The sequence below is a fragment of the Phlebotomus papatasi genome, chromosome 1, assembly GCF_024763615.1.
Source record: "Phlebotomus papatasi isolate M1 chromosome 1, Ppap_2.1, whole genome shotgun sequence".
Classification (NCBI taxonomy): domain Eukaryota; kingdom Metazoa; phylum Arthropoda; class Insecta; order Diptera; family Psychodidae; genus Phlebotomus; species Phlebotomus papatasi.
Window position 1 is genome coordinate 46,371,565 of NC_077222.1, and position 13,435 is coordinate 46,384,999.

Consider the following 13,435-nt stretch of genomic DNA (forward strand, 5'->3'; position numbering starts at 1 on the left):
TTGGGAAAATTATTCTACACATTATCCTTCAATTTCATCTCTTTCAGTATTTGGGAACATTTGGGATTTTGGCCCTTTCAAGATTTTGGCTGCCTCCGATCTGCATTACATACATAGTATCAAATCAACGAATTTGTTAATTTTGTAAAGTTTATGCCAGGAATCGTGGAAAAAAAATTAAGAAATAGAAGAGAAGGAAAATTGACGACTTCACCCTGGGGTTCATATTGAATTGATTGTGCTTTACTTTTAAATATATTGAGATTTAAAGGTGGCATTTATACATATGGTATGTAAAATTAAGTTCATACAATGAAATCCCGTCCAAAAGTACAGTCTTATAATCATCATATAGAAGTTTTGGCAATTAAAATTATGTGACTTGTCACAGTTCTAAAAAGCAGCCTTTTAATTTAATTTAAAATATTAACACAATTTTGGTAATTACATAATACTTATTAAAAACAACTGAGGATATTTCAGCCATCGGCTTGTGAAATATACATATAGTATTGTTCTACGCATCTTACTTTGAGAACCCTTCAGAACGGTATAACGAGGAGAATTTAGAAAATACCCAATATCAGATAATTTCGTTTATTATACACCAGTATCCTGAGTATACAGTAATTCTTCATGAACTATGCCTTTTTGTCGAAAATTTAATGAATAATAATATGTTCAGATACATTTGAAATTTTTACAATGTTACGTAATAGATATACTGCTATTTCCTTTTTTAATTTTTCAGACAGTGCATTGGACTATCAATTTGGAGAGGGTCGCGAGTGTGTAAATTGTGGAGCGATATCTACACCATTATGGCGAAGAGATGGAACCGGTCACTATCTCTGCAATGCATGTGGCCTCTATCATAAAATGAATGGGATGAATCGACCACTCATTAAACCAAATAAGAGACTGGTATGTATTTAATAATTCTCAAAATTTTGCTCGAAAATGGAGTATCTTTTAAGATAAAACACTTGAAAATGTGTAAGTTTATGCTCATAAAATTAAAAACGAAATGTGCCCTAACTAAAGGGCATATATTTTCACTTCTGAACTAACTGTTCTCATAATCATATTTTCTCTCTGTTGCTATCCCAGACAGCTACCCGCCGACTCGGTCTGTGCTGCACGAATTGTGGCACACGAACAACTACTCTGTGGAGACGGAATAACGACGGTGAACCAGTATGTAATGCTTGTGGTCTTTATTACAAACTTCATGGAGTAAACCGTCCACTAGGTGAGAAAATTTCACTTTTTTTTTCACTCATTATCAATAATTTTTATTATCAATAATTATCAATATTAAAAAAAGAAAATTTCATAACATGAACATATTTTAAAATGATATATTCTAATTTTCAATGAAAAAAAGTTAATGTTGTTACATCCAACATCCAACATCCAAAAATCAGGATAATATCTGAAAACGCCTCCAAATCGACTCATAACACTTTCCTGAAGTGGTGGAGAATCTAGAGGTGCAGAAGCTTACATTAGTATTTTAAGTATTTTAAGCTCGCGACCTTTTCTCAACCCCAGGCAAACAAGAAATATTAAAGTTAGGGATAGTGGGAAAAAATTATGGGTTTTATAGGTTTAATATGAAAGTAAAACCGAAAATCTTTTAATTATAATTACATGAAGGTTAATTATATACCTATGAATGAAGCTAATGCATATCAAACAACCATAATAAATTATGGCTCTTTAAGCTTTAGTATTTTATCAAAAAGCTACATTTCTTTAAAAAAACAAATAGTTCATACTTTTATAAAATAAATATAATTCAAAATTATTAGCATATTATCATATAACATTACATTATATATTATTAAAAAATTATTACCATATTACAAAGTTAATAATCCTTATAAAATTATATATGTTTTTTAGCCATGAGGAAGGACGGAATTCAGACTAGGAAAAGGAAGCCGAAAAAAAATACAACAAGTAGCGTAGATGGATTAACACTAGGTGGAAAAAAAGATGAAGCGAATGACGGTAATATATAACATTCTTTATAACGATCTTAAAAAAAATCAGTTGAAACGAAAGTTTTATTCCCCCTGAAGCTTGAATTCTGAGATGAAGAAGCTTTAAAGTTTAAAATTAATCATTTAATGTCAAAATTGAATATTTCCGAGTTTGAGCTAAAGCTCCAAACCGCTTCACAGATATATTACAAGTTTATTTTTTAATACTTAAAGATATAAATTTTATTAAAGCCTTATAAAATAAATTGTTTTTTATGGATAAGTTGTAACGTAATCATACTAGAGATAAACCCTAAAACATAGTTCGTACCATTTCAATTTTGTATTTGATAACAATATTTTACACCATTTTTATGCCCTATAATTTATAATTTTCTTTTTAATGGCATATTAGGTGAGATTCTTAACAATCTCACCTACTATAATCCTAACAAAATTTCATGTCGTCCGATCGACCTCAAACTTGGCCAAAATGTGTTTCGCCACTTCCTGATCACGAATATATATGTGGCTATTTTACGTTCCCGGCCGGCCGTTCTTTGGAGCTTAATAGCTCCTAAACTAAAAAAGATATCGACTTGCGGTTTTCGGCAAAGGTTATATATCGGGTGAAAATTGCAACTTGGTGCATTGACCCCCCACCCGCACCCCTCCTTCCGCCATTTTGAAGACCACCCTTTTTTTTGTTTTCTCAATAGCTCCGCCCCTATGGCATCGATCGGGCTCAAATTTTAGTATGTTATAGCTGGGCTTTAGAGCTTTCCATCAATACCATATTTAAGGTCCCCCGACCCCCCTGACCCGAGCTATAAGGGTCCAAAAAAAATTTCTTAAAATGGCCATAACTCCGGTTCTAATTGTCAGAATTTAAAAAGTGAGGACTTTTTGGAAAGCTCTCATGAAATGCCACTTCCCCTTCTAACATCGCAAGTTCATAAAACCACCGCTAGGGGCGCTTTTTTTAAAAAGAAAATTTTTAAATCTTAAAAGTTAAATAACTCAAAAATTCCATTGTGCATCGGGCTGAAAATTTAGTATGTTGTAGCCGTTGATTATACCTGTCAAACAAAAAAAACCTTAAGTCGATCTAAAACCCCTGACCCGAGCTATAAGGGGTCAAAGTTCGAACATTGACTGGCATCTATCTCCGGTTCTTATTAACATAGCGACCTAAATTTTACCTTTTTGGTTTCGTCTCAATGAGCACTTTCAGATGGAAGTTCAAAAAGTCACCACAGGTGGCGCTGTGATAGCGTCAAAATTCATCGAAATTCAAAGTCACTTTTCTCAAAAACGGCATTGTGCAAGTTAATGAAATTTTAGTATGTTGTAGTCCAGTCTAGGACGTTTCCAAAATGGTGCGTAAGCGCGCTGTGGTTAAAACAGAACCGGAGATATGAGGGGTCAAAGTTCACAAAATTCAAAAAATCATATCTCCGGTTCTATGTGACCGATTTTGATGAATGAGGGCTTAAACGAAAGATCTCACCAAATACTACAACTTTCTAGAATATTTGAACTTCGTGGGACCAACACCAGGGGCGCCACAGTCGAAAAATCAATTTCAATATCACATAACCTCAATTATCTCGACTGTCGCTAAACCGATTTTGATGATTACTTCGACATAATTGTAGAACACATTCGTCTCTACATTTCGTCCATACATCATTTTCCGCTCAGACTACGCTATCACTCCGATTTTGCCGTTTAAGTGTGAAAAAAATGATTTTTCCCATAATAACGCTTTGAAATCACTCAGATGCCAATTTGACTGCCTCTACTCCACCAAGACACTTAAAATAGGGTTTTAAATGGAAAGTCCCACAAAATACAACAATTCTTTGAAATAGTTGAAGCTCAACAAATGACTACTTGGGGCACTCTGGATGAAAAAACGAGTTAAGAAACAAAAAACCTCGCTTATCTTGGCTTGTGAGTAATCGATGAGATCATGTTCTATGGGAAAATTATTGAGAACATTCTGGTCTACATTTCACCCATATATCACTTTTGTGCCAGTTCATCCAAATCCTTGATATTTTGGTTTAAATACAAAATTTGCATAATTTCACGAATTTGATTCAAGATAACTGAATGGCGTCTCCCAACTTCAGCTCTAAATCGAATTTGCATGCATTCCGCGTTAGCTCACGTTAAGAATCTCACCTACATAAGCCGGTTAGGATTATCTGTCCCTTTATAATTTTAACTGACCATATTTACTAAAATATTGATATGATTTTTCAGCCTTCTTTGTTAGGATTCTTTTACATTTTAAATTAAAGGCGTAAAGAAACCTTAAAACATATTAAAAAAAAGCATGAGTTAATCTTTACAGGGTTATTCAAATATTTAATTATCAAAATGATAAGTTTTATTAAAATCGTTAATATATCTTTGTAAAGTTTCAGTACCACAAAGTATTTATTATCATTTCCATGCAAAATTTAAAACTGACTTACAATTTAGCACGTATTCTTTAACTTGAAGTTTTTATGGATTTAATGAATAATGAATTTTTGCTTAAAAATTTAAATTATTCCTAGGCGACCTTGAGCAATGTTTTGAGAGCGTTACAATTCAAGACAGTTCTCAACTCATGAACATTAAAAAGTTGTGGTGTAGAGAAAACTCTTTGCGAAGCTCGACCATTTCGCAAAGCTAGGACGCTTTACTACTCCATTTCAATATTTGCTTCTTACTGGCGATATCATTGGGTTTTTTTTTTTATTACAAATTCTTTTGCAGATATAAAACCAACTGTTGGAGGCATATCTAATAGTGATTTAACCCATTCAACTGAACGGAATTCCAGTACTGCAAAATCAGTTCAGTCCCATAACCCCAATAAATCACACTTAATATCACCTGCATCGCGGACTCACACCCACCCTTCACCACTCCATCATCAGAGTTATAATCTCACGACAAGTATGACACCAACTTCCCATCAGTCTTCACATGCTGTTGTAAATTCCACTGGGTCGCCCATAGTAACTGCTGCCAAATATGATCTCACGACTCATCATGGACAAACAACAGCCAATATACATTCATCCCACTCGGGTTACCTGCACAACAATCTGTCCGCGTCGTTTGGCACTGTTAAGACTGAGACTCCACCTATGAACTATGATTACATGAATAATTGCATACAAAGTGGATATTTTGGTGGGAGCTTTGGAGCTCATCTTCCTAGTCCTCAGGCAACGCACGGAACCACCGAGTTGGCTGGGTACCATCATCAGCATAATGTGATCCAAGCAGCTAAGCTGATGGCATCCTCTTAATTTGACTTCTCTCTGTTACAGGGACAGTCTTTTCTAAAATTTGTAATGTAATAATGTCACATAGTGCTGAGGACATGTTGTAGAAGACTTTGAAAATCTTTGATCTATAGTGCAAGTTACTTACATAAAATATAATAATTGTATTATATATAAAATAAAACAATAATCTTAAAACATCACTCAGTTGCACATAGTTTTATAGTCATGGATACAAATATAAATCGAAAAAAGTTGTAGTAATGGTCATATGATAAAAGTAATAAACATAGACCAACATATTTTTTTAGCCAATTTGGTATGATTTCACTTCAAAATTTAATTAACTTTCCAAATATTATATTTAGTATTTGTTCCTTGCATACCTAATATTGTTAGGTAAATCATTAAATTGGGACCCGAAAAAAGAAATTGTCATTAATTTTATACTGCTTTATATTTTAAAACCATACATATGTGCTACATATTCTTTCAGAACAGCTTTCTATTCGAATTATAAGATAAAGAAAACAAATTTTTATCAGATAAGAATTTACTTATATGAGTTGGTGGTAAATCTTAAAGTAGTAAAGAAGACAGAGCTCTTTTGTAAAATAAAAACAAAAGTAATACATTTTTATTAAGCAGCTTGTAATTATTTTCGGTTAGTGATTAATTTTTATTTATTCAACAAGTTACTGATTTACTTTACTACGAATATATGGTCAAAAATTTACTTTTTACTGACCCAAATAAATAAATAAAAAAACGACTGCCCAAATATTGTGGAAAATGTTATTAAACGTAAATGGAAAATGTTGAATATTTTACTTGACTTGCTCCTTTTATTTTAATTATAAATTTCTGAATATTCGTGTAAATCATGTCAATTGTTCAACGCAAATAAAATGCTTTTAATTGATATATATGAAATGCGAATCTTACTAACAATTCGTATCTAATGCTCTGGACACACCTACGACTAAAGTGTAGAGAGGATTAAACTCGTACATAGCCAAGTTTGTTCCTAACACACTACAAACGCGGATTACCATTTACTGGCTTTCACAATACATCAATTTAAGGGTCTTTTATGCAGATATTTCCACTGATATGCGCGTGTACTCTATTGAAAATAAAACTATTTCTACATTTGCCACAAATCATGTGTAATTATTATTATTGTCTAGAAGAGTATATCGCGAAAACTGGCTTAAGTCGCGAGATAGCTTCCACTAAGATATAACTTTAGATATAACTAAGATATAACTTTACAAATAGTTTCATTATCAATAGAGTACACGTACATTTCACTAAAAATATCTGAATAAAAACCCACAAAATTTATGTTTTATACTAGTGAATGCTAAATTTCGTTTTTAGTAAGTCAGGAACTGACTTGGCTATGAATGAGCTTAGTCATCTCCGGACTTTATTATATTACTTATTATGTTGATGTGGTCCCAAAAGCAGGCTGTGGAACTGCGCCTGGTCAATCTACTGACTGGTAAATGTGTCCAGCATATATACTAAATTAACCTTTGTAAATCATAATTAACTAAATCCAATAGTATTCTGAATAATCAAGACAAGGCTAAAGAAAAAACCTAACGAATATAATGCATTAATTTATTAGTGAAAAAAAACGCTAAGTTGATATAAAAAGTATAACCGGAATACATCAAATTTTCCATCATCTTGAAAATTTTCTTAGTATTGGAATGATGTTTTTTTTTTAATTTTGTGCAATAATAATAATAATATAAAGTTTCTGAATTGAACAAAAAGTTACAAGAAAATATCACTGGTTTTTGTGTAAATTTTTTGTGGCCTCTTCACATTAGAGAAATTGATGTCCATGTTTGATAAAATTTTTCTTACACAAGCGTAGGCAATTTGTTTCCATATGGACAGACATTTCTTTAGTGCGTAGAAATCACTAGTCGGATAAATCATTCTCAGACTAAAGTATTTTTATGCCTTTTTATTAGTGAAATTTGTAAAACGTGAAGAATATATGCATATAACTTTTGTATTACAACCATTCAAATGATTTACGTATAGCAGGATTTACGAATAGTAAAATCTTTGTAGAATTTTGATTTGAGCAATCAACTGTGATTGAAAGATTTTGTTTGCGAAATCAATATATAGGTAGTGACAATAATTTCGCGAGATTCTTACTTTTTACATACCTTATACCTTTAGCGATATCAATAAGATATACCACTTGGTACTTACGGCTTAGTACCAAGCCGTTTGCTGTGCAAGAAAAAAAAAAGAAATTCGCTACTAACTAATTTCAAACAACTGATGTGTAAAAAAGTAGAGCAAAACTTGACTAAATATCCAAAGAAAGACTAACCAAGAACCACTGAAGAAGACACGATATGTGTCGAAAGCTCTGGTAGATTGTGTGTTTTATTTTGGATTGCACCCAATACACCGACGCTCACCGGAAGGACATTCTGTCCTAAAATACGAGTATTACCCACCGTCGGCTCATCTTTCTCTTTGACAAATAGAGTTCGTCTGAAGGACTCATGGTGTGACTTAGGAACCATCAGTCCACCGACTCTAGCCGACCCGCCAGGAGTCAAGAGAGAATATACCACATAATGATTTCATTTGGGCACTCCTTTTATTACTTGCAAAACCGTATTTTGCATAACAGTTTCTATCATGCATCCGTTTTTTTTTTAAATTGTAAATTCAACACCACACTTTGTGAAAAATCAATTTGATGAATAGATTAGTTTAGTGAAAATTGTCTATATGTAATTAATTTTGCTTAACAATTCCACGGAAATATAATGTACTGGTTACATCCTAAATAAGAAAAACCTTAAATTGAAATTATAGTGATTACAATTAGAAATTATAGTGATTTACACATTAGCTTGCAAAAATCCATTTCGCCGTTATTTTACTGACATTAAGGAGCAAAATAAATTTCAAGAAAAAATAAACATATTTATTTAGTTAGTACTGAGTGCAAAAATTATGTTGAAAAAAAAAATTATTGAAAAAAAAACAAAAAATATTTGTCAAGCAATCTTATTTCTTCGAATCCATTGAATGAATTGAATAAAAATATTCCGTATATTCTTTTAAAAGAAATTAAGACAATCAAAAGCACTGGGTAGATTGTTTCATTTTTTTAATTTTTAGGTTGCAGTGCATATTTAGATTTGTTTCAAAGCTATGGCCTATTTGTAACTAATAAAGTTATCTATTTTTTTATTTAATCCAATCGAAATACAATCTTTTTCACTGTTATAATCCTAAAAAAAATAACAATTTTGTCAAAAATAACAAAAAGAACTTTTAGTCGGCATTAAAAATCTTCATAATAATATTGTAATCAAAAACATTCATTGGAGTTCAAAAACTTTATTTTATGCTGATTAATAATACTAGATTTATGCTGTATAAATAGCAATTAAAAAATATTAGAAAAATCAGAAGTTGTGTATGCGTCTTTTCTAGTTTCAATTTGCGTATTTTGAATTAAAATTGCACTACCTCTGTCTAAAAAGTCGTATTTTTGGGTAAAATTTCTGGATTAAGAATCGACTTCTAGGAATTCTTTAGTTTTAGTTATTGGTAAGAATCTTGAATATGTTCAAACATTTACCTTAAAAGATTCCTTATTCTCAATCAATTTACTTGAAGAAAAAACAGTACGAGTTTTTTGAGACAGTGTGAGATTTTATTTCAAAGTTTACTATTTAAAATGTAGCTTTCATTTTAACATTTAAAAAAAAAACATATGTTTATTATGCCGTTTTGATAAGTTTTGAGATAGCGCTTGACATGGCCGGCGGAATGTTTACAAACACAAGTCATAAACATGCATAGAAATGTTGAAGTTTATGCCCAACACACACTAACTTCTATTTTGTAAACATGTTTTTTGACATTTCAACAAGTGAGAATGAAATCTAGATGTAGTCATCTCGCTCTCTCTCATAAAAAATTTTGAAAACATATTTATAAACAAAAGTTATTGTGCGCTGGGCATTACAAGTACACGATTTAGAATAGAAAATTAATTTATATTAATATTAGAAAAGAAGATAATTAGAGAACAGTTTCTGATCGCAGGATAAAATTTTATGTAAATCATCTGATTTATTTTATAAATATCTTGTTATTGTGAATAAATTAATGGAAGTTTCCACATTAGAGCATTTTAGATGACCACAAATAATTCAAAGACATAAATAAAATATTAGATATAATAATATCTGACAGAGCTGTTTCATTTTCTAATGTCTATCTTCTATAATATCACCAATAATGTGTCTGAAGATGTTCTTAAGACTATTAGTGTAAAAGGAGAGTCCTCGAAGACAAATGATCAATTTACCAAATCGTTGCCATTGGCATTCCTTCTGAATTGTGTACCGTCCAAGAGCCAATAATGCCCTATCTGATATTAGCTCCAATTGTAGAGACTCGTCATTGTTTGTACTAAACTCTTTACGACATAATATAAGAGTTTCCAAAAGATTGAGTTCAACGAGGTCAGCCTTCGTGTTAAAAACTATCAACAGCTACTTTAAGATCCTGGCAACTCTCAATGATTGATCGAATATCAATTGACCAGTGTGATGCTCTGAGTATAAAACACTCTGGCCAGACGAGCTGTAGGATTGAATTCTGAAGGCATAGATTTAGATGACGAAACTCTTCATTACACCGAGCCTGTTTTATACATGCTATCAATATTTGAACCATAATTTGGTAGTGAATCGTAATTTGTTGCTCAAAAGATGATGATGGAAAGGGCGATAATTGCAGGCGATTTATTTTGTGTTGTTGCTCCTTTTCTCACTAAGTAGACTTCCAGTTAATTTCCTCGGCTTTCTTGGTCCTCGCTCCTCTTGAACGGCTATTATTTAGGGTGAAGTCCAATGATGTGAAGAAGGGAAGAATGCGTAGAAAATAAATTTGTTTCTATTAATTATTATTATTAAGATGAAGCGTAAACCATTTAGATAAAATTTAAGTAAATTTATCCAAACCAGCAACATTCATTCCAGCAGAAAAGCATCTCTGAAGTCTACAATAGGGACACCAGTTACGACGTGCTTTATCAACCACACAACTTCCTTTTCCAGCTGAAAAAATGAGCTTTAGAATTTTTCATCAACTTTTCCTTAATTTATAAATGATGATAAAGAATCTGAATGAAGAGGCATAAAAAATATCAAAATATCTTTTCATATTAAAATATGCTCAATGCTACGTTTTATATGCTTTTGAAAAGACTTTTTTAATTAACAGTTATTCAAAAAAAGACTCAAAAATAACTCAAGAGGAATTCCAGCATCCAGGTTTAATTGATTTTCCATGTTTATTTTACAATCAAATATGAAAAGTTTATTATTTGTGAGCTTCTTTTTACTTCATACAATAATAGCTTTAAAAATTTAAAAATGTAAGTTCAAGCTTTGTCGATTTCACTGCTCTTAATAAAACTCTATACTAGAAATATTTTCTTATAAAAAAATATCTAATTAGAAAGTTGCACAAAGAAATTGTAGGTAGGTTCTGATGGGCTTTTTTCAGTATAGTTTATATTTAAACTTATACTGAGCCAAATGTATAAGATTTAAAACATTTTTACACCTTAAATTTATTAATTTAGCCGATTTATTAGATGCATTTAGATGCAAACAACATGCAGCCAGTGCATAAACTTGCTAAAATTATCAGATAAAAATAACACCTCTCAATTCACCTATACATGTATATATAGCGCTTTTTCTAACACTGCGCTTAAAAAAGCAGGAGCATCCATCGCAGGTGAAAACACTGTAATGCTTTCCCGAGCTACGATCTCCACACACACGACAACATGCTGTTACAACCCTTGCAGAGACTAAAGTAAGTTTGAACAATAAAAAAATTATTATAAAATTTGCTTAATAATATATAAGCGGATTATGCAAAAGTACCCGGTAACATTAATTAGTTAAGAAGCTCATATCAGGATTAACAACAATTCTCAACAACTGCACAAAAAGGACTAAGTATTCTCAACTACACATGAATTTCTTTTATAGCATATCACTCCCTGCAAGTATTGACAAATTAATTGACGTTGAGTTTATTTAAGTTATTCCTTATTTGTCACACATTAGAAACCCTCATACTAGCACCGGAACTTATTGTATGTGCTAAACAATATACCTAACACTTTCTCCTGTCGTAGAAATGTCTCCAATGACAATGAGACAGATAGCAGGGACCCAATAATAAAAGCCAAAATCAGAAAAAGAAAATTGATTGAGGTGGTAGTCAACACTTGACGCAGCAAAAGTGGTACGACCAGAAAGAATAATGCCTTCTTGGACACCCTCTTGAGCGACATACACCCATGCTTAACCACTGAAGGCTTGTTAAAAGTTGACAACTCGATTTAATACACCATACAAAGTATTTGACCAGTGTTTGGTGTTTGACTATTACATTTATTCTTTTTGATTTTGTTGACACAACTATAATAAGAAATTATGCAAGTCACTGAATAGAATGAATAGGGGGAATGTACTCTGTACTATAAGCCCGAGATTATATTTTTATAAAATAATGTAACAAAATAAATAGGAACAGAAATTTATTTAAACCGGTCAAAATTTTCATTAAATCATAATGTGGTGGTTGCAATGAATTCGTTTTCTTTACTGACAAAGGATGTAAATAAATTACTATACTTTTCGCATTTATCCACACAGTGCTCACTTGGGTGTCTCTCAAATACACATGCTCGTTATAGGGCGTAAATTCAAAGTAATCGGCTAAGGGGATTTTTTACACTTAAACCTATAATTTGGGAAGACAACACGTAAGAGAAGGAAGTGCAAATGCTTTCGGAGAGGAGAGATAATGAGAAGAGCTAATATTCCCCCTCCACAGTTCAGGTGAAATCCACCTGCCGCACAGGTAAAATTCCAAATTTGTTACAGTGGTGGAGGCTCCCTAGAATATTTCGCTCCTTGGAATTTACAAGGGGCCAACTCACTTTTTGGCGATTTTGAGGTTTTAATGCACTCAGACAGAGAATTTAATAAAATTTCAGATGATATGAGTCAAATAATTTCGTTATTAGAAAAGTTTTTCAAAATTTTATTTATGATTGCTTGCGCGGTTTTGTTTGAAGTCAAGGGCACAAAATAGATTTATCGTTCAAGTTTTTGTGAAACAAGGGACTAACTCAAGCAAGTTGATCCCTTGTCATTCTAATTTTAATGAAAATTTGCGCATCATTTAGAATGACCAAGAGCTAACTCATAAAAAACATTTTTTGAAAGATAAAAATATGTATGTTTCGATGTTTATAATAATTCTCATACAAATAGAAAAGAATTAAATTGTTTTTATTAACATACTTAATTGAGATAATTATTTATACAAAGTTGAATCTCTCATGCTGTCTCCTGAAAAATAGCTCAGATTGAGTTGGCCCCTTGTAATTTCCAAGGAGCGATTTCTTTACAAATTTGATGAGAACTCCACGACGGTTTTAGTTAAATTTCACTTTATTACACTTTGAACAATTTATTTTCATACTTATCACATAGTTTTATATCGTAATTATATGATTTAATACAATACAAGAAAACGATTTAGCTTTTGTGGTCCGAAGATGAAATCCGATCTCGTCAGATCTGGCCCAAAATTTCGACTTATTTACACGTTTTTGACACTCACAGATCATGATATCATAAATAAGAGCTAAAAATCGAATTTGTGTACGTTCGGTTCGTCCCGACCGGAGTACAAACGCTTCTGAGAAGAGAACTAAATGAAATATCACATAACATTTTTTTGGCAAAGGTTAATTGTGGATAGTCGGTTAGAAGTTGATGATGTCAGATCCGGTAATTTTTGTCCGAAAATCAATTCTATTACTCTTAAAATTATTTTGGGTGATCTTTCAAGTGATTTATTAATCGGTTAAGAGCCGGTAAACAGTAAATTATGCGAAAGTGTTTTTGAAATGGGACAGGGGAGGCGGACCACTTCTCATCCTGCTCACAACCTAAGCACATTGTCACCTTGTTTGATCTATTTATGCCCTCCATCATTCTAATAAGAACTCCCAAATTACAGCTTTCTACCTTTAAAATTGTGCGACAAAATTGA

The 13,435-nt window shown here is 32.0% G+C and overlaps 2 protein-coding genes across 2 annotated transcripts in view; one reads left to right on the plus strand and one right to left on the minus strand.

Annotated features, from left to right (window-relative positions):
* The window catches only part of LOC129799436 (GATA-binding factor A), a 52,755-nt gene extending 43,223 nt beyond the window's left edge, over positions 1 to 9,532 (plus strand). Inside the window, exons 3-6 of the mRNA XM_055843292.1 lie at positions 752 to 924; positions 1,111 to 1,252; positions 1,909 to 2,016; positions 4,761 to 9,532. Coding sequence (XP_055699267.1) covers positions 752 to 924; positions 1,111 to 1,252; positions 1,909 to 2,016; positions 4,761 to 5,302 — 965 coding nt within the window. The 3' untranslated portion in view covers positions 5,303 to 9,532. The remainder of the gene's footprint in view (positions 1 to 751; positions 925 to 1,110; positions 1,253 to 1,908; positions 2,017 to 4,760) is intronic.
* LOC129799702 (retinoic acid receptor RXR-alpha-A) lies at positions 9,524 to 11,660 on the minus strand. The gene is made up of 5 exons (XM_055843901.1): positions 11,480 to 11,660; positions 11,028 to 11,210; positions 10,309 to 10,404; positions 10,093 to 10,175; positions 9,524 to 9,837 (listed from the first exon to the last, which is right to left on the minus strand). Exons 1-5 carry the CDS (start codon positions 11,658 to 11,660, stop codon positions 9,550 to 9,552), a joined length of 831 nt encoding a protein of 276 aa, XP_055699876.1. The 3' UTR covers positions 9,524 to 9,549.
* Positions 11,661 to 13,435: the final 1,775 nt, after the last annotated feature.

Bases quoted from the DNA above. Each gene is read 5' to 3' on its own strand.
- LOC129799702 (XM_055843901.1), bottom strand. From the start codon at position 11,660: ATGTCGCTCAAGAGGGTGTCCAAGAAGGCATTATTCTTTCTGGTCGTA. The intron at 11,211-11,479 runs GTATATTGTTTA...TATATTATTAAG, and splicing joins ACGACAGGAGAAAGTGTTAG to CAAATTTTATAATAATTTTT. The intron at 10,405-11,027 runs GTGAATTGAGAG...TCATTTTTTCAG, and splicing joins CGCTATATATACATGTATAG to CTGGAAAAGGAAGTTGTGTG.